Source organism: Fistularia commersonii, chromosome 32, assembly GCF_037954325.1.
Source record: "Fistularia commersonii isolate RoL2024-O1a breed Wild chromosome 32, RoL_Fcom_v1.0, whole genome shotgun sequence".
NCBI classification, from domain to species: Eukaryota; Metazoa; Chordata; class Actinopteri; order Syngnathiformes; family Fistulariidae; genus Fistularia; species Fistularia commersonii.
Window position 1 is genome coordinate 10,042,501 of NC_141315.1, and position 25,142 is coordinate 10,067,642.

Below are 25,142 nucleotides of genomic sequence, written 5' to 3' on the forward strand. Positions count from 1 at the left end.
ATTCCCGGGAGATTTTATTTTTTCCCCCCATTTAATTTAATCTAATTTCATTTTATATTCACTGTTTTACGTACCCGAACGGGCGGGCGGACGGACGCGGCGATGACGTCAGCGCACTTTACGTGAAACTAAAATCAATACAGTTTAAATAATTCTAATTCAAATTAATTGAATGGAAACAAACAATCAAAAAGGGCGGATGGCCCTGTAGAAACTGTAAATATAGATACGCATATATATTTAAACACATGATTCAGATACGTGAATGCGAAAATAAATGAATATAATTCATTGGTAAAATGAATAAATGTCCAATTAGGATGAGAAACTACGACGTAGAAAAAAAACATACTTTATTATCCATGAGTGGAAATAATCTTATTTTTTAACATATTAAAAAAAAAAAAAAACAGGCCTTTTAAATAAAAAAAATCTAAAAATTACATTTTATTTGCAAAATAAGGCCTTAATATGAATAAATATATATAATAAAAAAAGGGAATTGTCTTTCTTTTTTTATTTGGCACAGCGGACGAGGGGCGCAGGGGGTTGAAGGCGCCGCCGAGGAGGAGGGGATCCGAGGACGAGGAGGGGAATATGAACAGAGTCTTCTCCAGAGTCATGGAGAGAAGCTGCAGGTAGGAAGCGGAGGTCTATTTACAGCGGTTGGTCGGCGGCGTCCTCACTGGTGGGGGGTTCTGCGGCACGTCTGCTGGCCGGCGCGGGGGGGCCTGGGCCTCCTCAGCACGGGGGGGCGCGTGGAGGTGATGAGCAGGCTCTGCAGGGCCGAGGGGTCACGGGTCGCCCGGCCCCAGCCGAGAATGCCTCTGTCGGGGACCAGGTTTATGACGGAAGGGCGCTGCCGGGGGTCCGAGCTTCCCCCGCCGTCCTGCCGGGCGGCAGCGGGATGGGAGCCCGCTGCGGGGGGGGAGGGGGAGGGGGGCGTAAAACACAACACGGGAAGTCAAAATGCAAAAAAATTAAACCGGCTGCTTCCTGTGGATTTTCAAACGTTTTGTCGAGTCCGAGGCCTTTAACTGGAAGCTGGATTTGACTCTTTAACTCTTATATTTGTGCCGTAACATGACACGCATCAAACTGATGTGTGTGTGTGTGTGTGTCTGTGTGTGTGTGTGTATAAACACAGAGAAATATATAAAAGAACATGCAAGTACCATTTTCTTTGAAGAGTGTTTGCAAGTTGCCAAGCAGCACAGGTGTGTTCAATCAAGTAGACGAAAAAAAAACAAACAATTTAAACTGCAAAAATCCATTGACCTCCAGTAAAATAATCAAAATGTGATGGAATCTAAATTTTAATATATTTAACAATTATTTGTAGGGTTTGTGTGTATGTGTGTGTGTGTGTGTGTGTGCGCGCGCGTTTTACATAAGTGCACCAGTTTTGACCGGGTAGTGTATTTTTTGTTGTTTTGTCTAACAAGCCATCTATAAACACGTTGTTTGATATGAATAATTAAATAATTATAGATCCTACACACACACACGCACATGCACACACACACACACACACACACACACACACACACACACACACACACACACACACACACACACACATTGTTTTCCATTCCACTGCAGGGAAAAAGTCTTCTTCGTGGGATTCATTTGTAGTTCTAATGTCCGATTTGTAGTTTTTCTAGTTTCCATCAGATTAACCTTTTTTCGAAAAACATGGCGTCTGTTGCCATGAAGTTAATTATAATCTGGAAAGTGTGCTGATATGGAGCCCTCTGTGTGTGTGTGTGTGTGTGTGTGTGTGTGTGTGTGTGTGTGTGTGTGTGTGTGTGTGTGTATCATTCGACTTGCTATAGAATGATAAGGGTATACTGTAAACAAAGTGCTGTCTTGAAAAATGTAATTAAAAAATAAATATGACAATATTTTACCCAGATTTGTGTGTTTTCTTCAGGTTTCTCTGTCCTCACACACTGATATGTGTGTGTGTGTGTGTGTGTGTGTGCGTGTTTGTGTGTGTGTGTGGTGACGGGATGGGGTGTTGGACCTGTAGGTGTGTGAGTCTAGCATGACTCTGTGTGGTTTATCATTAAAATTAGGAATAAAAGAAAATGATTTTAATCAAAAAAAAAAAAGACTTTTAAAAGTATAATATATTTCGCTCACTTGTCCTTCTCTCACCCCGTCACATTGATCCGTGTCGGTTTATTGGTTTTGCTAATAAATACATTAATAACAATAATGAATAAAAACATCCATTCTGCATCAAAGTTAATTAAATCGATCCACCTTTCGAGACGTTCCTGAAATTGTTCTAAATTCTAAATGGAAGTGTTACGACAGTATTATTACAGCGAGGATGGATATTTGCTATTCTCCCGGGCCTCCTGTTACTTGCCCTATGCCCACTTTGTATTTATACTTCATTTACATTTATGAGACCATTTTGGTGATAATGAGTTTTTTTTTTTTTTTCTTTAATACGTTTCATTTAAACGCGGGATACGTTGGGGTTTCGGAGAGACTCACCAGGCCAGTGGATCTTCTGGGCGCTGAAGCTCCGGCGGTTCCTGACGGGTCTGCTGGGGCTCTTGGGCTCGTACTGCGGGCAGGCCGAGGCGTTCAGGGTCCTCTGGTCCAGCGCCGGCCGGAGCAACCGCTGCTGGGTGAAGTGGGGGTGGAAGTACTGGCACACAGAGACAAAGATGGTCGTCCTTAAAGGGTCAACGTACTCCCGGTTTTAACGGCAAGATTTGAACCTGAAACCTCTGGGTATTAAAGAAAAAAAAATCTTAGTTAACTTTATTATGAAGTGAGAAAACTTCCTGTCCAGGAGGGAAAACTTTAAAAATAAAAATGTTTCGCATTGTTTTTGATAAAAAGGAAGATGGTGACTGCTAAAGATCTTCAATCTTTGTAGTTACTGCTAACAGCTAAGACAATTTATATTTCTTATTCTTCCTCCTTTCCACTATTATCTATTACTGTTGTGTTTTTACTTGAAACTCTGGCACAACAATTTCCTTCGGGATTAATAAAGTTGTTCTCATCTCATCTCATCTCATCTAACACCACTTTTTGTTATTTGGTTTAGACAGCCCTTCTCAGGGGTCGGGTTCGAGAGGACAACGGGAGCCAATCACAGCGTCCGATTGGGCGGGAGGCGGGGTTTAAGCCGGACGGGTCGACTGTCAATCATCGTAACCACATAGGGAGCCATTTTTTTTCCAATGAACCCATGCAAATGGTAATAATAATTATAATATAAAGTATATTTGATTTAGTATGTCATTTTTTTTGTTTCGTCTCCACTGGCCTCCACCTCGTCACCTACCTGCCAGGAGATCTGGGTGTGGGGGGGCTGCTGAGTCTTGGGCGAGGGCTGGGACGAGGAGTCCACCTGGAACCAGATCCCGGACCCGGGAGTTAGTGATGGCGCGCTGCAGCTGAGAGGACGCCGGGCGCCCCGACGTACCTTCTCGGGCTCCGTCTGAGAAGCCGGGGGGAGGCGTTCCCTCAACCCCACTGTCCGGCCCTGCAGCATCAGCCGGATCTGCTCCACCACCCCCTGTTCCTCCAGCATCTTCTTCCTCTGGAGCAGCGCGCCCAGACGCTCCCTCTCCTCCTGAACCTCGTCCACCTCCTCCATCGCCTCCTCTTCCCGTACCTCCACCTCCCCCTCCAGCCGGACCTGGGGCGGCTCCGGCTCTGGCTCCGGCTCCGGCGGCTCCACAGTCAGGGGGAAACCAGAGAGGAGCTGCGGAGATCCGGCATTTGGTTCAGAGGCGGCTTTTTTTTTAACAGCGAACGACGGGCAAACCAAAATAAAGGAACGGCTCCTGGCGTTTTTATATTATTCCCGCTAATTTACAAAGCGCGAGAGCGCACGTGACTCCTGGGGGTCAACCAGGAGGTGAGGCATCCATCACCGGATGGGAGCTCTGGCTCCCCCTAGAGGAGCTCACCGGCTGCAGCTGCCAGTCGTGGTGCGGGTGCAGGGAGGCCTGGGTCCGGGGCGGCGGCGGCGGCCTCCGAGGTTTGGCGCGCTCCCCCGCCGTCTCCCCCTGTAGATCCCGGCGCCGCCGTCCCTTCTCGTCGCGCTCCCTCTGCTCCTGCTTCAGACGCAGGTCCTGCAGCTGCTGCCTGGAACCGACACGCCAGCAAAAACTCAGCAAAGAACGCGGGGGGAAAAAGATGTGGCACGACTTAAATGCATCTTTTTTTTAAATGTATTTCTAGAGTCGGAGACGTCGCTCCCGAGCGCTGCGGCGCCGCTGTTTACAGAGCGATGAGCCGTTAATCCGGCGCCGGCCCGCCTGAGCCGGGCCCAGTACCTGGCGCACTCCTCCCGGGCCTTGGACGAGGCCGTGTCATGGAAGAGCGAGCTGTTGTGTTTGAAGTACTTGTCGTATTTCTCGCTCCCCTCCCTGGGGAAGATCTTCTTGAAGCCTCCCAGGTGCTTGGCCTCGTACCTCTCCATCTGCTCCACCGTGGCCGCCTGGGACTGGCGCAGCTCTTCCGTCCTGCGGCGGGAGTCAAACGTCAGTCCGATGACGCCGACGGGCCGAGGCGGAGGTTTTTCGGCGGCCTACCTGGCCTCCCTGGAGAGGTTCTGCTGCAGCCGGTCTTTAGCCCGCCGTTTCTCCTCCTTGGTGATTTTGCGGCGGTCGCAGGCGCCCAGGTTGATGAGGACCAGCGTGTCGTAGAGAAGGGCGTCCTTCACGTCGCGATCCAGCGGCGAGTCGGTGGTGAAGCTGGGCGAGTGGTTCACCTGGAACAAAACCGTCCGGGCCGTCAACAACCGCCTCTGGGTGGAGGTGGAGGCTGGGCACCCAGACAGAACCCCGGACTGCAAATAAATCCCTGAAATAATTCTAGTAACAAGAAAAACGTTCAGGCTCAGTGATGTTTGCGTCTAATTTATTTTCTCATCAAGCCGCAACATTCCGGTCCACCTCCAGCAGCCACGGCCGCAGCCGCTGGTCCAGCAGCACGTCGAAGCCCAGGATCTCGAAGCAGGCGCTGCCGGCCGTGTGACTCGGGAAGCACGAGTGGTAGTTGTGCTTGAGGATGGGATGGATGGAGACCAGCGTCTTGATGATCACGTCCTCGATGTCGGCCCACAACTTCTCCGTGTTGCAGCTCATAGACTCCAGGTGCTTGTTGAGCGTCGACAGCTTCCTGGAGGTAGAGGGGTTACGCTTTTGAGACTCGGGGGACTGGCGACCGGCGTGAAGGGACTACGGCAACGTACCGTTTGCTGCCCGTGTCGTCGTCTCGGACGAAGTTCTCGCTGTGCTTGTTGATGGAGTAGTTGGTGAGATGCATGCAAACGTCGTCCTGACGGAGAGAGAGAGGTGGGTCAGGGTCTGCAGCAGATCAGCAACGGACGCTTGGATACGAGCACTCGAAAGGGTGGGACAGGTTTTGGTTTTTATCCTTTACCTGATGTTATTACTCACAGAGCTTGGAACAACCCTTTGCTCTACAAGCCTACACGCGAGTCCCAAGTCTTGACAGGCGAGTCAAAGACTTGTCTTACAAGGCAGAAGGCTCTAGACTCAAGTCCTGAGTCCTAATTCTCAAGTCCGAGTCCAGTCCTGAGTCAAGGGGCATGTTTTTACAATCGAGATTGAAGGTTCAAGACTCAATTCCCGAGACATACACTCAAGTCCCGGGCTGAATCTCGAGTCAAAGGCCAACCCTTTTGAACCAAGTCCCGAGTCTTTGCAGTCAGGGTCAAATGACAACCTAAGACAAGACCCAGGTCTTTGCATACAAGTCCCGAGTCTTTGCAGTCAGGGTCAAGTGAAAACCTAAGGCAAGACATGGGTCTTTGCATACAAGTCCTGAGTCTTTGCAGTCAGGGTCAAGTGACAACCTAAGACAAGACCCAGGTCTTTGCATACAAGTCCCAAGTCTTTGCAGTAAGGGTCAAGTGACAACCTAAGGCAAAACATGGGTCTTTACATACAAGTCCTGAGTCTTTCCACTCAAGTCACCAGTCAAGTCCCGAATCAAATTTCAAGACAATGGCTAACCCTTTAAACTCAAGTCCAGAGTCTTTGCAGTAAGGCTGAAGCAACAACCTAAGGCAAGAGACAGGTCTTGACATACAAGACCCAGGTCTTTACATACAAGTCACGAGTCTTTGCAGTCAGGGTCAAGTGACAATCTAAGGCAAGACATGGGTCTTTGCATACAAGTCCTGAGTCTTTTCACTCAAGTCACCAGTCAAGTCCCGCATCAAATTTCAAGACCATGGCTAACCCTTTAAACTCAAGTCCAGAGTCTTTGAGTAAGGCTGAAGCAACAACCTAAGACAAGAGACAGGTCTTGACATACAAGTCCCGGGTCTTTACATCCAAGTCCCTGGTCAAGTCCAGAGTCAAGGATTAGCTCTATGAAATCCAATCTTAATGTGAAGTCCAGAACCTTTGGATTGAAGTCCTGGGTTTTTCTATGCAAGTCCTGAGTGTTTACATTGAATTGTGTTATGGACAGACGGCAGTCCTACCACGTTGCCTTGCGTGGGCTCGTTGTACTTGGTGGTGCAGAAGCGGGCCAAGCCTTCCTTGAACATGAAGATGCTGAGCGGATCACATGACGTCACCAGCACGTAGATCCGCAGATCGAACTTGTAGCCGTCGATGATGAGAGGCTGGGGGCGGAATCCAAAGTCCACTCAGACACAGCTGCAGGATCACCTCTCCTTTTCTATATCCTGGCCTGGACTTATATATACACACAATATATACCTACAGAAATCTTAATTGTGTTTCCCATTTTTTTCATATATTTTTTCTTACGATGACATCACCGACAGGACCGCTCCGTCATATTGGTGAACTTCACACACTCTTAGAGTGGATGGAGCATCCACATGTGCACGTTCTAATGTCTGGTCAGTGTTTAGGTGTGTGTTAGTGTGTGTGTCTGTCTGTCTGTGAGCGTGTGTGTGTCTGTATGCATCTGTGATTGCATGTGTGCCAATGTGTGTGAATTTGTGCTTCTTTATGCGTGAGTACGAGTGTGTGTGTGTGTGTGTTTGTGCAAGTGTAAATTCTCTGAGTGGCTGTGCCTGCATGTGTATGTGTGTGTGCGCAACTACGTGATTGTGACTCCATGTGAGCATGATGGTGTATGTGTGTGTGTGTGTGTGTCTGTCTGTGCCTGTCATTGCATGTGTGTGTGGATGTGTATAGTTCGTATGAATATGTGCTTCTATATGTGTGAGTGCCTGTGTGTGTGTGTGTGCGTGTGACTCAAGTGTAAATGTGTGTGTGTGTGTGTCTGTCTGAGCCTGTGGTGTCATGTGCGCATATGTGTGCGTGTGTATGTGAATATATGCTTCTGTATGTATGAGTGCGTGTGTGCGCTTCCGCGTGTGTGACTTTGTGTGTGCAAGTGTATATACGCATGTGAGTGCCTGTGTGTGCGTATGTATGTGTGTGTGCAACTATGAGCATGATGGTGTATGTGTGGGAGTGTGTGTGTGTCTGTATGCACCTGTCATTGCATGTGTGTGTGAATGTGGAATGGTTCATATGAATATGTGCTTGTGAGTGCCTCTGTGCGTGTGTGTGTGTGTGTGTGTGTGACTCTGAGTGCAAGTGTAAATGTGTGTGTGTGTGTCCTCACCCTGGAGATGTACACCTGACAGATCATGTGCTCTCCAGCGTGGATGTCCCTGCTGGACTTGGTGATGAAGATGCCCTTCCCTTGACAGCCCACGTCTGGCTTGCAGATGTAGGTCTTGTGTTTCTTTGCCCTGGCGTACGTCTGGAAGTCACTGTAGCTGCGGGACGGAACAGAAAGGTAAGACAAGAGATCGAGGTGTGTGTGTGTGTGTGTGTGTGTGTGTGAGGGGAACTGACTCTGCGGGGAGGCACCAGGTCCTGGGGAAGATGTTGTAGTCTTTGGGGAAGAGCTTCCTCATGCGGTTCATGTGTCGGGCCAGCAGGTCTTTACGGCAGATCTCGATCATTCCGGGGAAGTGGTTGATTTTCTGGCGCAGAAAGATCCCCGACCTCTTGAGTACTCGTTGTGTACTTGTACTGGAAGTACGTTTAGCGGATAGTACTTCAAAATACTAGTACCTGGTATCGCTTCATGTCTTTGACTCGGTCCAGGGACACGGAGCAGTCCGTCCAAAACAGCGTCCAGTCCTCGCCCTCCGCCGCCTCCCGCAGGCCATACCTGCGAGCGGCACGCCGCACTGACACACACACACACACGCAAAGACACACACACACACAGACAGTGCATTCACTGCTCTGCTGGCTGCATGAGTCTCACAACAGCCAGATGTCCCGCGTTAAGAGGCCAGATCTAAGCGCCACGGATTAACCATAACCATCATGCCAACTTCCAAATGCCAGAGCCGTAATCGGCGGCGCTAACGGCTCCGGCGCCCCCCGGGACGGGCTGCTGCCGGCTGGCGAGGCCTGGCTCACAGCCGCCACGCTGCCAGAGACGTATGTCAATGTCAAGAGTGGGAAAAAGGCTTTCTTTAAAACGGGGGAGAAGGATGCCCAGCTTTTCCCTTCATGCTTTTGAACTGCAAATTTCTATCAAGGTAATTCTATTGTTGCTATTTTCAGAAATCTTCATATTTTGACTTTACAGATTTTTCGCACATGACCTCTTGTTAGAAATTTAAATATTTTTGGCAAGCAACTTCCAAACTCATTCTAAACATTAACAAAATGTGATCTTCTGATGTTATTATTGCACAATTATTATTGTTATCGTCTATGGAGGTTCTCAATCATCCAGATTGTTACTGCAAACACTTACAGAAATCACTGCAGAAGCCTCTTGGATGAAAGGTACATAGTCTTTGAGGGAAGAAATTCAAATACAATTGCCATGAAAAGATTGACATTATAATTATTTAGGATGTTGCAATTCATTACTAATAAACTTTACAATAGAAGACTGCAGTTTTGTGCTGTGGCCACCAGGAGGTTCTGTCAGCCATCTGAGCAGCTAATACTGCCTTAAGTTTCCAAATATCTCTTTACTTTAAATGCCAGATATGATTCATATTGACACGATCATGCTGTGGATAACTGCAGTGACCCCCGTCCTCGTATAGGGGGACAATAAATCCATTTATTTTACTGTGTAACAATCAAACTGAACAAGCGAGCGTCCTTATACGAGGACTCGGCCGTGCGTCGTCTCCACTCACCGCTCTCGTATTTGCAGTTGGTAAGGCTGATCCACAGTCATCTGGAAGAGAAGATAGACAGAAAGAAGGACAGACATCTGCTTTCCCCTTGAGGAAAGGACGAGCGAGAAAACTGGAAGTGGAAGGCCTTCGGGGATCAGTTCTAAAGGGTCGGGAGGGGTAGCAGGACAGCTGGAGGAGGTCCAGCACTCGAAGTACCTCTTCTTGCCTTTCCTCCTCTTCCTGGTGACAGCTGGAGGGTTGCAAACTTCGCCCTGGCTCTTCCTCCCCTCCCCGTCACCCTCTCCCTCCCCCTCCGCACCCCCTTCTCCCGGCGGCTCGTATTTGTGCCCGGCGTCGGCATCTCCGAGTGGGCCATCCACGAGTAAACCCATCCTGCACAGGCACAGAAAAGCAAGATTGACCTGACACACACACACACACACACACATGAACTGCAGCGTCCTTCACGTCCTCCTGATGTTCATCATATGCAGGGACTGAAGCAGGAATTCACTCACATATCACATCTGGAGATCCCAATTCATGAATCTGCAAGGATGATTACAGATATTAAGCGCAAACGTGGATGATCTTATTCCCTTGGGAAAGACAGATGTTGTGAAGAGCCCAATAAAAGCCAGGGTTTCTTCCTCTGTCTGTTGCGGACGGGATTTGTCGGGACTCCTCAGCACTGAAATCCAGTCAGGCTGAACCGAGTGCACGGTGTAAGTGTGCGGAGTCGCGTTTCCGTTTCCATGCCTCTCATCGGATTGCCCCGGCTGTCGGCACGCCTACGCAACCCCGGGCGTTCAAGAGTCACCGCGGCGGCAGGACGGGCGCGATCGGGGAGGAATCACCTGGAGCGGATAAGCCGAGGTAAACGCCCGCACTCTGACGCCGTGGTTTAAAAGCAGCACTTACGTGGTATAAAACATCACCATATTCAGTTTTGTGGTAACTGAAGGTTTGCCAGTGGCATGAGCAAATGTGCAACCTGCCCAGAACCGATAGAAAAATACTTCACAAAAAGTAAAAATCCTGCATCTCATAGGGGGGTTAATGAAGTTTTTGGACTCAAATTACTTCTGACCTTTACTGCAGTACAAGTATCAAGACGTTATCTTCCCGTCTGTCGATGAGAACTTTTCGAAGAACTAAACATAGAAGTATTTCTGAAATGTACCACGGGTTTCAGAAAAAGGCTTTTAAAACATTCTCAGAGCGGGAAATCTTTTCATTGCCTTTGTCATCAGAGCAGTAACTCTGTCCGTCTGCGGTCTCAAGTCTGGTCAAGGAGAGGACGGGGTCGGGGGGCCGGGGGGGTCGGGAGTTGTTCCCACAGCGGGTGGTTACGGTGCCGGGTGACGGTAGTTCGACTCCGCGATCTGGATAATCCCGGCCTGCCCCAGACTGTCGGCGTGAATTATTCAGCGGGTCTCTTAAGACACGCCGCCGCTCCTCCGCTCGGCCTCCTTCCCCCCACAACCAGGGACAAACGGGGAAACCCCCCCACCCCAAGCTACACTTATTTGAAATCATGGCCACTTTGATATAATTGGACAGAATTACGGGTTGTTGGAGAGATAAAGACTCATGGACAAGATCAGATGATCCTTCTCTCAGTCCCACTGAACAGCATTAATGGTGAGAACAACATCGTTTACATTTATCCAGTTGATTGCTCAATGTATTTATGTGATAAATGCTCAATTAAATACCTAATAAATCAAGTATTTCTTCGTGTTTGTCTAATCGTTTGTTTTTTTCTTGGAAATGGCTAAGCAGACACACACTCCACTTTGAGCCGTTGATTAAAATCAGTGTCGACAAATTAGCCCGCGACCAGGCAATCAACCGATCGATCAATAATTCAGAGGTCCCCGGCAGCCTCTCTGGTGTCAGCGGTGAGACACCTTGGCGGGCCAGTTCTGATTTCGCCGGGGCGTCGGCGCAATGATGCAACAGCATCCCCGATGTCTGGGGAGAAACTTGGGCCGAGACCCAGGGAGAACCGAAGGGCCTTCCAGAGGCCCGGATGCACGGAGGCCTGAGCAGAAATGGGAGTTTTCAGGATGGCGACAGGTCTTTGGGAATAAAATATATTATTTTTAATGCATAAAGTAATTATGCGGATGTTAAAACTCAAGCTAAAGTCATGATTCTGAAGAAAATACAGAAGATCGGGGTGCAGCAGAGGACGATTTACGGTTAGACAGCTATTGGACTTAGAGAAAAAGCGAATGCAATGCCAGCGGTCTTCTAAATCTAATTCAAACACCTGATCGGACGTCCTGGCGGTGAAGAACCAAATATCAAGATCTCAACAAGGTTGGTGTCCAGATGGAAGTGTGGTGATAACGCATCAGTTTCAGCAGATAAAATATTGATCCGACATGGATGCTGATGGATCTGGGAGAGACTGACTCAAATCAATCGGACTGATGTTGATCAATAGGCGTCTCACCTGCAGCGCTCAGCCTACATCTGTGAGGACGCAGGAGTCCCTAGATGACGTCAGTCCCAGGAGCCCTTTAAGATGCCGTCCCTCTCCTTAGCAGACGAACCCCCGCGCCGCATCTCAGCCTCCTGCAGCGCCTGGATTCCTTAAAATAAAAAAGACACGTATTTCAGATCGGCCGCCGGAGCTCCGTGGTGGATCAGATATCCTGTTAGAAACACCTGATCCCACTGCTGACATGATGTCGGCGGCGAGCAAGCGGGGAAGGACAATCCCTGGCATTTGTCAGCTGAAAGAGGAGGAGACGCTCCTTCCTCCTAAGCCTGTTAAATTTACAAAACCTGCATGCTCTTAAGTGGGCAGGAAGTACATCAGTCTCCTTTGCTGAGCGGCGGAGACGTTAAAAACAAGAGCAGGAGGGGAAAAGACACCCAGTGGACGCATCCAGAGGAAGTTTATCTTCATTAGAGTTGCAGCTGCAGACTTAGTTTTTATTTTTGGGGGGCGGGGGGAGTGCTTTCCTACAGATTATCTTTTTATATTTTTAATCATTCATTCCCTAATTCATGAATTAAAAATCTAATGATTAATTCTTTGAAATCACTTTAAAAACTATTCAAGGGAGAATTGGGCGCAACGACTTGGCATTAAATACAAAATAGATAAAGACACATTTTATGGCAGTCTTGGCTCAGAGTCTGACACAAAACACAACATAATAACGGTCACTGCGTTAATGTGTTAATTGATAAATCTCAAATGGGTGGGGTCTTGTTTGTACTTATGATTACTAATTTAGTAAATACATATAAAATCTATGCATACATCTTTTAATTCTGGGTGTGCTTTTTTTATTAATTGCGCCACTTTTCTGGTTATTTTTGGCTAATGCACTCCTTATTAGTGCTTCATGTTTGAATGTCACTTCAATGCAAACATGAAATTAGCAAATTAAAAAGCAAAAAAAATCATCTGCGTTTCAGCCTGCTAATTTTTTGGCGTTTCCTGGTTAAGGCCTTGCAGGTTTCTTTAGTTCAATGCTAGAATTAGCACATTTAATTAAGTTTTGCAAAGCAAAACCTTGCTGTAAAATACACTTCACAGGAAAAAAAGACCCTAACTACACCTTCACAGTGTCGACCGGCTCCCGTAGAGTCTCTAAAAAAGGAGATTTTATTTCTATCCCCCGTTAACCATCTGAAAAATTGAAGTTATTCCTGTTTTGTTTTAGTTGTTCTCTCCTCTCATTGAGCTACACCTTCCAGCTAACAGGAGTTAGCCCGTTGCCAAGGTAACCCCACGCTCACTACTCCCCCGCGAGCCCAGTTTCATGCTAGCAGCTTCCGCCTTTTCCTCATGTTCTCTCTTGTTCGAGGTCAAAAAAAGACGAGGTTACCGTCAGACGTGTTCGATTCCTCTTGTTTCCCGTGAGATGGCTCAACAAAGCGGCATGTCGTCCGTTTTTTTTTCCACTCCCTCCTCCCGGTTACCGGCGTCTCCGCCGAGGAGGAGCCGAAGAGCGCGACCGAAAACTCGGGTTAGATACGAGCCCACCCGCAACCACTGACTCGCCGTTAGCCAATCAGGAGCCGGGGACGGGAGCATTCTCTTCTCTCATTGGCTGCAGGCCTAAGAGGCGGGATCTCCGTGAGATCCACAGGTGGACTTTGATTCAGCGCAGATTTTGTGAAGACGTCGGTATGTTAATTATGATTATTCTACTTTAGCATGCCTAATTATTTATAAAGACGAGAAAAATGCCAGCGGGAGGAGATTAACCTAAATGACAACTGCGAAGAAAAGGGCACGCTCATGGAAAAACGGAAATTTAAGCAAAGACTTGTCGGCAAACTGTGTAGCTAATGTTTAGCTAACGTGCTAAGATAATCGATCAGTGACAGCACGATCATTACTAACTGAAACAATCAGCGTTCTTTTTATTTTTAAATGGTGTTTCTAATACATCTTTGTCATTTCATCAGCAATGCAGAAAGATATGAAAGAAGAAAACACCAATATGTTCTGTAAATCTGTGTTTTTAAAATGACTTTTGAAGTTATTTCAATCATTTCAGATGTAAACATGATTTCAAATGCGTTATTTTGCCTTTTAGATGTAAAACCACGGAAAAACAAAGTTCAGCGAGGGGCAGAAATAGTTTTGGCTCCCTCTTGGGGTTTTATTTCAACACTGCAGTGGATCGAGCAAGCTGACGAACGTCTACAAAAACGAACTACACTTCCCAGGAGGCCTCAGCGACAGAGAGAAAGTAAGTCACACAACACACTGATCTTAAAGAACTATCACTATCAACTATCATTATGATGTAATTTTTATTTTGCTGTTTTTCGGTATCATTTTTGCTAACTTTTGAAAATTGAATTCAGCTAATTTTTTTCAATTTTCTATTATTTTTAAGGGAATGTAACTAGTTTTATTTCCTCTAGATTTTCCCGAGGCCTGATTTGTTATCAATCCTCGGTGTTCCCTTGTTTTATACGAGTTAATTCGCACGTAAATATATTTGGCAGAGCTGGGCCGATAACACCCCCCCCCCCCCCCCCCCCACCCGAAGCCGCTGTCTCACGTGTTTCGGACTCGGGCGTCTTGAAAATCCGACGGGCACCTGAACGCATCACGGCGGCTGGTGTCCGAGAGGAGCGGACGGTCGAAGCCGCGGAGCCGTGACCACAGCTCACCGCCGACAGGTGAGTGTAAACATTTACTCCCTAATCGATCAGTCACCTTCGATTTGAAGCATCAATCCATGTTCGAATCAGTGTTGCAGTTTTTCAGGATTCGGTCGAGACCTCGGTTCAGTTTCGGTTTCACCAACTTTTTATGCTTGTCAAATCTGACGCTTTGTTTTTTATTTATTTTTATTTTTTTAAATGCGTCTTTCGGATTAGGTTTGGTTTGTTAGGAGGTATGAGATACAATCTTCAAGCTTTACTGAGAAAATGTGAAATGCGGATTCTTCAGAAACTAATAGGAGAGAAGAAAACAGTGGCGTAAAAACAATAAAAAAAAAAAGATGGGGCGTGTGTTTGTGTGTGTGTGTGTCTCGTCAGTCAGCACTGGTAGCAGCTGCTGCCTTCACTTATCCCCCCTCCCAACTTGTAGTTGCATCATCAGCCGTGTTTACTCACAGCTCGACATGGAGCCCCCCTGTGAGACCCCGGCAGCCCGCACCTACTCTCAGGTGCTGTTCTTGGACATCCCCCACTCCTACCCGCTGGCCGCCCCCATCCGCTGCAGCTACACCCTCCCCGACGGCCTCCAGCCTCAGTCCAGGGACTGGGTGGGCATCTTCAAGGTGGGCCTCGCACCCGTGCGCGTGGAGAGTCATCGGATCAGAACCTTTCCCTGATCCTTCTCCCTTCCTTTGCAGGTCGGTTGGAGCATGACGAAGGATTACCACACCTTCGTGTGGGTGGAGACGTGCGCCGATGCCGACGGGCAGCTGTCGGCGAACCGTCACGTGGTGTTCAATGGTAAGTGTTCGAGGCGAGAGGTGACTTCCGGTCAATACCCCCCCTCCCCCCGTGGTGCATTCAAGGACCTGTTTCCTCTACCTGTCACTGAAACAAAATGTGCGTCGTGTTGAGCTTGAGGGGAGTCACCTGACATCCGTGGACGCCGGCGGACGTTACCGGGGACACATCGTCCGCTGTGTTTTCCCCGCCGCACGCTCCTCCGGGGCCGGCGGCCCACCAGAACCGGGCGTCCTGTCCGGGTCCAGCCCGAGACTCCCTGGACCGGGGGCCGGGAGGTCCTGCTCTCTGCCGGTCCACAAGATCCCTTCTTCTTCTTCTTCTTCTTCTTTGACAACAGTTGGCCCCTCGGGCCGCCGCCCCAGACAGATCTTTTACACATTATCGCCCCAAATCACAGCGTGGCCGACATCACAGCGTGAGCATGCTGCTTCACAGCGGCCGCCTGAACCCACTGCACCTCCCATTTGGGTTCCGCCGCTGTGAAGCGGCATCACAGCGCCGCTCTGTGAAGGACCCTCACACAACACGGGTTTCAGGGACGAGACGGCGGCGGCGATTTCCTCGCCGGAAGGAGAACCTCACGGCGCCTCGGGTCGTCTGAGTGATTGACGGCTGACTCATCCAATCCTGAGGGGATGTTGTCAGATCCACAGAGGAGCTTAAACAGAAAGCTGCGTGTTAATTTTCAAATTAACCTCACAGTGCAGTGAAGTAATATTTGCACGCTTGCTGTTCCAGAGTACTACCTGCCCAAGGAGGATGTGGAGTTCTACCAGTTCTGCTACGTGGACGGGTCGGGCCAGGTGCGAGGGGCCAGCACGCCGTTCTGCTTCAAGCCGGCGGCGGAGCAGGAGGCCGACGGCGGCCCGGACGGCGACGATGACCTCCTGGTTATCACCACTCAGGTATCATCTGATTTGGGCGGAGCCAAAGTGTGGGGGGAGGGGGGTTAAAGTCCGCTGGGAGGCTGACATTCACCTGGATGTTTAATAGCAGGAGGGTAAATAATTGCAGGAACAACCAGGACTTCATCCAAAAGCACATTTGACCCAGGCGTTCATGGAGCGATCCTCTCCAAAGTCAACAGAGATGTTTGACTCTGTCTGCAGGAGCAAGTGGAGCAGGGCGCACGTGAGCGTGCACAACTCATGCAAGAGACCGAGCGGACCAAAGAGGAGAACGAGAGGCTGAAGCAGGCCCTGCAGGAGGAGCGGCGGCGGGTCAACATTCTGGAGGTCTACTGGATCTTCACCGCCGCAGGAAGGAGAAGGAGAGGGTATCTGAACCCCGGTTTGTTCCCATGTTCTGCAGGAGCAGAACGAACAGAGGCGGACGGAGACGGACGAGCTGGCGAGGGAGGCCGGGCGGCTCAAGGGAGAGCTGGACGCGCTGAAAGACGCTGCGCAAAATCGGCCGGCGGACACTGAGGTGGGATTTGAGAAATCCAGCAGCCGCTAAGCACTCTCGGATCCTGACGTGACAGCTTAATCCATATATATAATTACTGGAAATTTTATTCATTTTAATTGATTTGATTTAATAAACAATGTCAGGAGCAGATGTGATTTATTTAGTGAATTTCCAGCTTGGAGATAATCAAGAAATGACCGTCATAATAATAAAAAAAAAAAAAAAAGATAATCTGCAAGAACAGAATCAGATTTCTCAAATCAAATGAAGGGGGGGAAAAAAGTGTTGTTATTGCATTAAAATTGTGGTTGATGGTACCAGAATTAAATTAAAGTAAAATTAGATTTGCTGAAAACTTGCAATAAAACAGAAAACAGGAACAGAAAAAGGGAGAGAAATCAAATCAGCAGATGATAATGAGTCAAAGATTAGTAGGAATTGACCCCCATATCAGCGGTTGCTTGGAATAACCGTCAGTGCTTCAGAAAATCGGCTAAAAAGTGTTTTCCCGGAGGCGATGCTGCGTTCAGGGCCCTCCGGGAGAGGAAACGCTGGCAGAGAATCCCTGAAACTTTTAAAGGGAATGGTTTCCGTCCGCCATCTGAACCCGCTGGCGTCTCCTTGTCCAGGCTCAGGAACGTGAGGCGGCGGCCAAGAAGATCGTCCGGCTGAGGGAGGAGCGGCAGGAGCTGCGGGGGAGGGTGGACCTCCAGGAGAAGGAGATTTCCAGGTGAGACCAGCTTGGAGGGGATTAGAAGGGCAATTCAGGTCTAATTTTAATACATTTAAAAATCAAAATCACACTTTTAGGTTCTTACGGACTGTAAGGTTTTCATTTGTAGTTGGCTTTCTGTTTATATTTCTTTAAAAAAAAATCTCATTTTAAAGCAGAAAATTGAAAACTCCATTTTGAGGATATTCTTTTGTAACTGCATTTTTTTTACTTTTGCTTTGTTTCTGGTAAATATATTTTTTTCTCATTTTTCAGATTTTCAGATTAAACTCAATAAGATTGTTTCAAATTAGATTTTATTGTATCGAGGTTATTCTTTTTTTCCATGTCAACATTCGCTTTTCAGTTTAGAGTTTTTTTTCTGCCTATTGTATATTTAACTCCCTTGATGATATTTCTGATATTCTGCAAATTAACAGTCAATCATTTCAAATTTTAATTTATTTCCCCCTGCATATTGTCATTAATTTTGGATTTTAAAGTGTTTTTTTTTTTTTTGTAATTATTTTTAAATTATCATTGATGTGCGTAATTATGCATGGATTTATTTTTCCTTTTTTAGTATATTTATTAGTGCGCTTGATATTGTCCTACCCCGCGTTCCAGGCTGACTTCCAAACTCAGAGAAAGCGAGAGGGAGCTCAGGAAAGTGGAAGACACCGTGGATCTCCTGCAGGTGCGCAGAACCTCCTGGGAAACCTCAGTGTCCTGGAAATGTAAAAGATACGTCGGCCGCAGCCGCTTCCAATGCTTGCTAACAGCTAGCGTGCTAATGTTGCTAGCTGCTCGCTCACTATTTGTCCATTTTAATATAGTAATTCAACGAATTATTGCTAACTCGCTGATACTTTATTTCCTCTTTTTTATGATGATTTGAGAACAAAACCCGGCTCACATGTTTTCTCCCGAAAACATTGCTCAAAGTCACCACCCTTGTGGTTAAAGTGAGACTTCTCTCTCCGCCAGGTCGACCTGCGTACCTGCAAGATGGAGAAGGACAGGGCTTCCATGGAGGTGCAGAAGCTGCAGACCCTCGTGCAGAGCGCCGAGGAGAACCGGGAGCCGAGCGTCGGGGTTGGCCGGCAGGGGGCGCCGCAGAGCTCCACGGAGGACGAGCTGATGGTGGGTGATAGCTTCCATGAAGACGTAGCAGGGAACTGATTTGTGGACCAAAATGCACACCACGGTTGCGTCGAAAGTGACAGGTGTTTGCCGCGCGGCCCTCAGGTGGAGTGTCAGATCCTGCGCAGCAAGCTGGAGGACCTGGAGAGGAGCCTGGCGGTGGAGAGAGAGGAGGCCGGGAACTCCCGGCGGAGAGTGGAGTCCCTGGACAAGGAGGTGCGACGGCTTAGGGATGAGCTGGAGAGCGTGGGCTCGCAGCGTCAGCAGGCGGAGGGGAAGAGCAACGCGCAGGAGGTGAGAAACCATACACTCTTGTATGGAGGTCTTCCTTGAACATCCTCCAAACCTCTTCTGCTTTTTTTTTTTTTTTCCTCAGCTGGAGCTCAAAGAGGCACGTGAGACTATCCAAGCCAAGAACAGCATCATTGGGGAGAAGGAGCTCGAAGTTGCGCTCCTGACGCAGGAGAAGAACGACCTCGCCAGAGAACAGCAGGTACCAGGAGGGCTTCTCCGGGTCAGGTGGTGACCGATAGTGATGTGCGTGTGGTGAACGAATTGTTCGAAACTCAGGATTCTTTTTACTGACTCGTGAGTCGCGATTCCTCGCCTTTTTTTTTTACTCGTTCACTAACTCAACCAAGCTCTTGCTCGCGAGCCAACTGCATACAACAGTCTGGACAATATGTCTTATAAATTAATGCTAGATGTGGGCAGAGCAACATCTCTGGTTTCCAGTTTCAACTCATGACCCCCTTCCCCTCCCTGCTGTGTGGAGTGAAAGAAGAATCAGAGCTCTTGCAGTGACTGAGAGCAAATGACTCGCTCTGTAACTCAAAGAAGGAATGTAGCTTACCAAAGCCCTCCCACTCACAAAGCAAACGACCCACTCTGTTACCCAACAAACGAATCACTCCGCAGCCTTTTCGATTCACCAAACGAACGACTCACTCACAAACGAATCACTTAGTATATCACAGTAGGCTTGCTTCCCCGTTCACAAAGCTAATCACTCACTTGATAATGCAACAAACGAATCCCTTGGTGTCTCACAGTAGCCTTTGACTTTCCAAACAAACTGCCCTCTTAACAACCCAACAAATGAATGACTCAGTAGCGCACAGTAGCCTTTCTGACTTGCAAAACCAGTGACTCACTCAGTGGTTCAAATTAGCAGCCCTTCTCAGAAAATGGATGAGTGACTTGGACACAACAATACAGTCAGTGTGAAGATCATATGCAGGATAAACGTGATGGAACACCACAAAAAAACACTACATAAAGCAGTTACTTTCAGAATGTCTCCAAAATGATTGGTTTAAGACGATGTCTGTCCCCCAGACCCTGAGGGGGGAGCTGGAGGGGCTTCGCAAGGCGTACGACGACCTCAGTGCAGCCGTCTACTCCGAGCCTCCAGCCGGGCCCAGGACGGCCAACCAGGGAGGGCAGCGGGTTGAGGAGGTGGAAGAGGAGACAGTCAGGCAGACGGACCTGTATGACAACATCAGTGAGTAAACCTATCAATCATCCAGACAGGAGGTGACCATTTCTAAAATACTTTAGAAATAACCTTCCACCTGTGACATTGAATGATTTGTGTTCCCTTGCAGGAACTGTGACAGAACCAGAGGAACAGGTAGGTGGAACTTGTTGTCATATCTCAGAACCTTGGAGGTTCTTGATGGAAAAACACCTTCGCCGGGTGTTTGAATGACGAGCGATGAATTATAGGCCGATCGGTATCTGGGACTCACTCCTTTCTGGCGATAAAGTGTCTTTAAATTATGCCGCAGATGTCGACCGCGAGTATCAGTGTAAAACCTCCAGACCATTTCGGTTTCTTGTTTATTTCGAATGACTGACATCGCGTGTATTTCTTGTGTGTGTCCGTGCAGCCGCTGGTGTGTGACCTCTGTCATGAGCGTTTCCCCGGCATCACCCAGATGGAGCTGGAGCAGCACCAGCAGAGTCACCGTGTGTGTCCCTTCTGCATGATGCTGGGCGACCACATGGAGCAAGCCGTCTTCGAGGACCACGTCTACAGCCACGAGCTGTGACAGCGTGGGCAGGAGAGTGTGAGTGTGCGCTTGTGTGTGTGTGTGTGCGGGGGAAACACTGCGTCTCAGACTTTGCTGACAGGGAAGGGTTCAATGGTGATCCCCACCCGAAGTCTTTGTCCGAACTCTTAAAATCAATAATTAATTCACTGATGGCACCGTTTTGTGTAGCGTGCACTTTTTAAGAAAAAATATGCGTTTAGGTAATTTTGCTAATGTTATTACTCTGGTATTAGAGGAAGTTACAGATTTAGGATGGATGAAAAAAAAAAAAAGCAGCTTAAGTCAGGAGGTGACCAGGGGTTAATAATTGTGTAAAATCAATATATATCCAAGATGGCGGAACAGTGCAGACATTCTATTTCTAAAACTAAGTTTCCCTTGGTAGCATATTCATAATCACCAGAAAATGCCCCTGGAGTGACTTAAAACCTACGAGTGACCGGGAAACTAGTGAGAGGATCTGTGTAATTTTGAGTCAGAATTAGAGAACCCAACTCAATCCTTTTTATTGCAATCCTGTTGAAGTATCACATTAAAATGCATCTGGACCGCAGGGGACTCGTCGAGTTTGTCTGTCGAATGTCACGGGGACATTAACGAACGTTCAACCGTCGGTCCGAAGTTCCCTTTGTTTGCAAACTGACGTTTTTCTGCGTCACTCTTGAGATCTGAGCGGAAGAGGAAACCTCGTTTGCGTCCGAGAACGGAGAGTCTTAGGCTGCCAAGGAGAGTTTCCCTCCTCGTGTCCGCAACGTGATCTCGGCCGCCCCCCTTGGCATGTCGTGTTTACCAACACGTCCCTCCATGTGACCGCAGTCCGGCCCGCCAGGGACTTGTTATGACACCGTTGCATCACGTGGCATCGTAAACTTTATCCATCCAATATGACCTTCGACTTAGAACGTTATGAGGTGGAAGTGATGTAAAGCGGAGATGGCGGTTTCAGTAACACTTGGTAAAAAAGTGAAAGGTTACTTTAAATTACATGGCGGCTGGGCGTGGCGTCGGGGTGAGAGACCGGGTTTAACCTTGACGGCCCACCTGTCAATCACAGCGCTACGGAGACACGGAACCCTTCAGCGCCTTGATTACAATCAGACATTGATCAGTCGCCATGCTGACGTTTGATCACGACTGGTTTTCTTTTATGAACGACAAGGGGAAAAAAAAAAACATCAGATAACAGTGAATGTAAACTGTCAATCAGGACATGTAGCTTTAGCAATGCTAATGGCAAACCTGAGGTGCGTGAGAATGAACCAGAATTGATTTCTTGACAAATTGTACGCTGCTGTTAAAAGTGCGGTTTTGATCTTAGTCCTGGTCTGATGGTTGCGTCCCAGCCGTCTCCTGTGATTTGCTGTGTTGGTTTTGCAGGCCTGCTGTCCAGTATTTCCCACCGTCAGTGAGGCTTCAGACAGCTTTAAAAAAAGTGCAACTATTAAAAAAAAAAAAAAAGTCCGGGCCCTCTTTCGTCAGCACTTTTCAGGAGGTGAGGTGGTCGCCTGCCGCTCCTTAAGGAGTCATCTGATTGGCCTCCTCGGGCGTGACATCACGCGAGGTCAGCTCAGAGAAGAGGGCCGGCAGCCAGTACTGGGGCTCGCTAGCGGCTTGAGAGTCGATCCACGCCAGGCCCTCCTTCAGAAGGTGGTCCTGCAGGGGAGAAGGTCAAAGGTCACGCCCTTAAAAAGACTTTGTTCACAAGGGTCAATAATGGATGCGGTGGACGGGTGAAATTACACTCAAATGACATTTCCCTGGAATATTTGATTTGTGAAGTCATGAGCAGCTAATTTAGAGTTCAGGCCCAGTGTGTGTGTGTGTCCTGAGCTCCCGTCAGCTGATGCGCTTCACACCTGGCATGATCTGATGTTTATCCAGCTGGTCTGTGGGTCAAGCCATCTTTAACCACCAGGTCACTAGCTCTGCGCCCACGTTATCGCCTAGCAACACCCAGCATGGGGGTGGGGATGCCATGAATTTATTACGGGAGCGGAGAGAAATTAAAAACCCCGGCTGGTGAGGAAATATTTACACAGGAGAGGCTGTGGGAGCTCAAAGACGAGGCTAAAAATAATCAAAGTGGGTAAACAAGACGGGGACACGGGGGGATCTGGGGTTCGGTTGCTGTAAACAAACAGCGTTGCGTTCACTGACCACCCTCTGGGCTGGGATTTCAAAAAGACTCATCTAAAAGGGACTGTCCGCTCAGAGGGACTCACCAGGACGTGGCACGCCCGCTCTTTCTCCCACTTCAGACTCTCCTTGATCTCGCTGACGGTGACGAAGCCCTTTTTCTGCGGAGGGACGGAGAACCAGACGGCTGATCAGAACATCTCAAAGCTGATATCTGTCACAGGTTACCCCTTAAACTCAAAACACACTGAAAGTTTGGAGGAATGCATTTTAAAAATGAAGTCACAGGGGGGAAAGCGACAGATTTGGGCTGGGTTTTTTTTACCCAAAGATTCACTATTTCCCTTCCCAGAATCAGGTGTGAAACACCTGCTGAACGGAGCGCTACCTCGGCCAGCTGCAGAACCACAGTGTGATCCATGTTGAGCTCCGCTGGAACCGACTGCACCAGATAGGAGCCGCCGACGGGAATCATCCCGAAACCGTTCCCCATGACCTTCAGCTTCTTGATGGCTCGCACCAGGTCATCCCTGGGGGAGGAAATGGAGAGCAGTTCCAACACGAGCCCGACAGATTAGACTGCCATCTTGGGATTGACCACACTCACTGGCTCACATCCTGGGCGTATTTCCCCCTCCCTTTCAGCACCCGCTGATGAAGCTCGTCCAAAGTGATGAGCCCTGGAAGAGAACCCTGCGGTTAACATTTCGGAGACGGCTAATTTTAGAATCTTAATCACGCCGACGCTCATGATAAAACTGTGCGCATATGACGATGTTGGCGCGTCCTCTGACCCCCCACTCCAAATGAAAAAGGACTACAAAAACAACATGGCGGCTCGGCTTTGTCCCGGTAGCACCAACCTCCGTTTCTGTGTTTGAGGGCCAGACACACCTCGATGATCTGCACTCCGAGTTCGTAGTAAAAGTCGCCGACTCCGAGCATCTCGGACCAAAAACCTTTGCCAGCTGCAAAACAAGTGAAAAGTGAACTTCTTTACATAAATCCGGTCCGCCACCAGCACAGTGACAACCTCTCCTTATCTCATTCGGGTTCTCACATTATTTCAATTAATTTCTTGCTAACATATAAGTTACTTCTTCTTGACACGACTCTAAAAACAAAACAAATAGGGGAAAAAAAAAAACAGTATTTAACTGGAAAAGTACTAATCCTGACAGAGAAATGTCAAAAATAAACATGTTCTTAAGTGTGCTCACAGGCAAGGGGGTCCACTCCAATGGTGGCACACATCTCCTGAAACTGAACCCTGAATTGCGGGTTCTTGCGGATTTCTTGCTTGTGTTTGCTGGCAAACTCCTCCAAGTTGGACTTGAAGGTCTCTAGCTGCTTCGACATCTAGTGGAAACACAGTAAATTGGACGATAACAATTTTGGAAACAGTTCTTTCATCAACTGTTAAAAGGGGATGTATAACAAAGACATATGTGTTGCACTTGACAATAAACACATTAGTGACAACAGAAAAGACTTTGATTGAAATGGGCCATAGACAAATGAAAAAAGATAAAATCAGAAAATGCAGTGAAAGTCACAATAAAAGTTTGATTTAAAGTAACCTCGGCCAGATTAGACCTGGGTGGAATTTACAGAGAAATCTACAGAAAGAGATGCAAATTTGCACAGGTAAGAGCCAATCTGGATAAGATTAGGATCACAAAAGCCCCTGGGGGTTAAATACTAGGACTTTGCTCGATATCTAAATGGTCAAATCAGTAGCTTGAAAATGTAAAGATAATAGATCTCAGAAAAATAATAAGAATTAGCCAAACAGCCATAGATTATCCAAGATTAACTTGAATAGGAAGTCCAAAAAGGTGAAAGCCAGGGAAATAATATATAGGAATTAAAAACAAATCCTTTCAACAGCAGTTGACTAAAAACTAATTTTGGCGAACTAAAAGGTTTAAAATGGTCGCCTCTACTGTGATTTGTGTTTGAATATTTTGCTATGTTAGCTTGAATGCTACAGATTCAAGCGACACTTCCGGTAAACCCCATAAACCGGAAGTGTGTACCTGCTTAGCGTTAGCAGGAATTTCACCGACTGTCATTCGGGGAAAAACGGAATAACGTAAATATACATAATAACCGTATTTCCTACCTGAACTATCTGATCCTCCGCCAGAACTGTCCCCCTCTCCTTATATTTGGCCTGAAAGGAAGACAGATAAAACATGAAAATGTGTTGTTTCTTTCCAAAGGTTAAGGTAATGTGGGAACACTAGTCACCTCTGCTAGCTTCTTCTTGGCAATAGCTCCCGCGCCGACACCCCTCCGATGCATTTTGCTATGCGATTATCAAGAAAATAATTAACTCCTAAAAGCGTTACAAAAACGGCATGTTAATAGTTTAAATAACTACTACCACTTGAGCTATATTCCTGTCACGGTAGTTCCGTAGCCGTCCCCGTCTTCTCCTCAGTGCGCACCTCTTCGTTGGTGTAGCGTTAGCTTCCACGATCGTCGCTACATAAAATATAAATCAAGACATAAAATCAAACGCAACATTTGGGGCGGAATCGGGGTTGTAACTAGAATATCCGCAGCT

The 25,142-nt window shown here is 47.8% G+C and overlaps 3 protein-coding genes and 1 long non-coding RNA gene across 11 annotated transcripts; 1 reads left to right on the plus strand and 3 right to left on the minus strand.

The window, feature by feature from the left end:
• Positions 1-496: 496 nt before the first annotated feature.
• On the minus strand, positions 497-9,441 carry ttll6 (tubulin tyrosine ligase-like family, member 6; the record flags this gene model as incomplete). Its single annotated transcript, XM_086139512.1, is given in 15 exon segments — positions 497-918; positions 2,509-2,665; positions 3,314-3,379; positions 3,455-3,736; positions 3,945-4,122; positions 4,314-4,502; positions 4,572-4,750; positions 4,935-5,160; positions 5,234-5,319; positions 6,497-6,640; positions 7,621-7,777; positions 7,857-7,987; positions 8,079-8,197; positions 9,176-9,216; positions 9,374-9,441. Coding segments are annotated over 15 exon segments (2,259 nt in total), but the record flags the coding sequence as incomplete, so codon positions are not given.
• Positions 9,442-9,464: 23 nt separating this feature from the next.
• LOC147215446 (uncharacterized) lies at positions 9,465-13,137 on the minus strand. Its single transcript, XR_015104238.1, has 3 exons — positions 13,012-13,137; positions 11,622-11,760; positions 9,465-9,550 (listed from the first exon to the last, which is right to left on the minus strand). It is a non-coding gene; the product is annotated as an uncharacterized LOC147215446 (long non-coding RNA).
• Positions 13,138-13,289: 152 nt separating this feature from the next.
• On the plus strand, positions 13,290-21,887 carry calcoco2 (calcium binding and coiled-coil domain 2). 7 transcript variants are annotated; one of them, XM_086140167.1, is made up of 17 exons: positions 13,290-13,313; positions 13,729-13,884; positions 14,147-14,323; positions 14,739-14,931; positions 15,007-15,109; positions 15,851-16,017; positions 16,222-16,347; positions 16,424-16,540; positions 17,152-17,252; positions 17,862-17,931; positions 18,222-18,377; positions 18,483-18,671; positions 18,754-18,870; positions 19,716-19,881; positions 19,985-20,010; positions 20,270-20,449; positions 21,812-21,887. In XM_086140167.1, exons 4-16 carry the CDS (start codon positions 14,773-14,775, stop codon positions 20,429-20,431), a joined length of 1,659 nt encoding a protein of 552 aa, XP_085996293.1. In that variant the 5' UTR covers positions 13,290-13,313; positions 13,729-13,884; positions 14,147-14,323; positions 14,739-14,772; the 3' UTR covers positions 20,432-20,449; positions 21,812-21,887. The 7 variants fall into 7 exon arrangements, with proteins under 7 accessions (XP_085996293.1, XP_085996289.1, XP_085996292.1 ...); XM_086140163.1 differs by having other exon boundaries at positions 14,767-14,931; positions 19,698-19,881; XM_086140166.1 differs by having other exon boundaries at positions 14,767-14,931.
• snf8 (SNF8 subunit of ESCRT-II) lies at positions 20,267-25,098 on the minus strand. 2 transcript variants are annotated; one of them, XM_086140170.1, is made up of 9 exons: positions 24,960-25,098; positions 24,824-24,881; positions 24,696-24,746; positions 23,791-23,929; positions 23,434-23,538; positions 23,178-23,250; positions 22,959-23,100; positions 22,657-22,731; positions 20,267-22,087 (listed from the first exon to the last, which is right to left on the minus strand). In XM_086140170.1, exons 2-9 carry the CDS (start codon positions 24,875-24,877, stop codon positions 21,950-21,952), a joined length of 777 nt encoding a protein of 258 aa, XP_085996296.1. In that variant the 5' UTR covers positions 24,878-24,881; positions 24,960-25,098; the 3' UTR covers positions 20,267-21,949. The 2 variants fall into 2 exon arrangements, with proteins under 2 accessions (XP_085996296.1, XP_085996297.1); XM_086140171.1 differs by having other exon boundaries at positions 24,824-24,962.
• Between the last annotated feature and the right edge of the window lie 44 nt (positions 25,099-25,142).

Coding starts and splice junctions, on each gene's coding strand:
- calcoco2 (XM_086140163.1), top strand. CDS start 14,773: ATGGAGCCCCCCTGTGAGACCCCGGCAGCCCGCACCTACTCTCAGGTG. Junction 15,110..15,850: donor CCGTCACGTGGTGTTCAATG/GTAAGTGTTCGA, acceptor TTGCTGTTCCAG/AGTACTACCTGCCCAAGGAG. Junction 16,541..17,151: donor ATCGGCCGGCGGACACTGAG/GTGGGATTTGAG, acceptor CTCCTTGTCCAG/GCTCAGGAACGTGAGGCGGC.
- snf8 (XM_086140170.1), bottom strand. CDS start 24,877: ATGCATCGGAGGGGTGTCGGCGCGGGAGCTATTGCCAAGAAGAAGCTA. Junction 23,251..23,433: donor CCTCAAACACAGAAACGGAG/GTTGGTGCTACC, acceptor GTTCTCTTCCAG/GGCTCATCACTTTGGACGAG. Junction 23,101..23,177: donor TACGCCCAGGATGTGAGCCA/GTGAGTGTGGTC, acceptor TTCCTCCCCCAG/GGATGACCTGGTGCGAGCCA.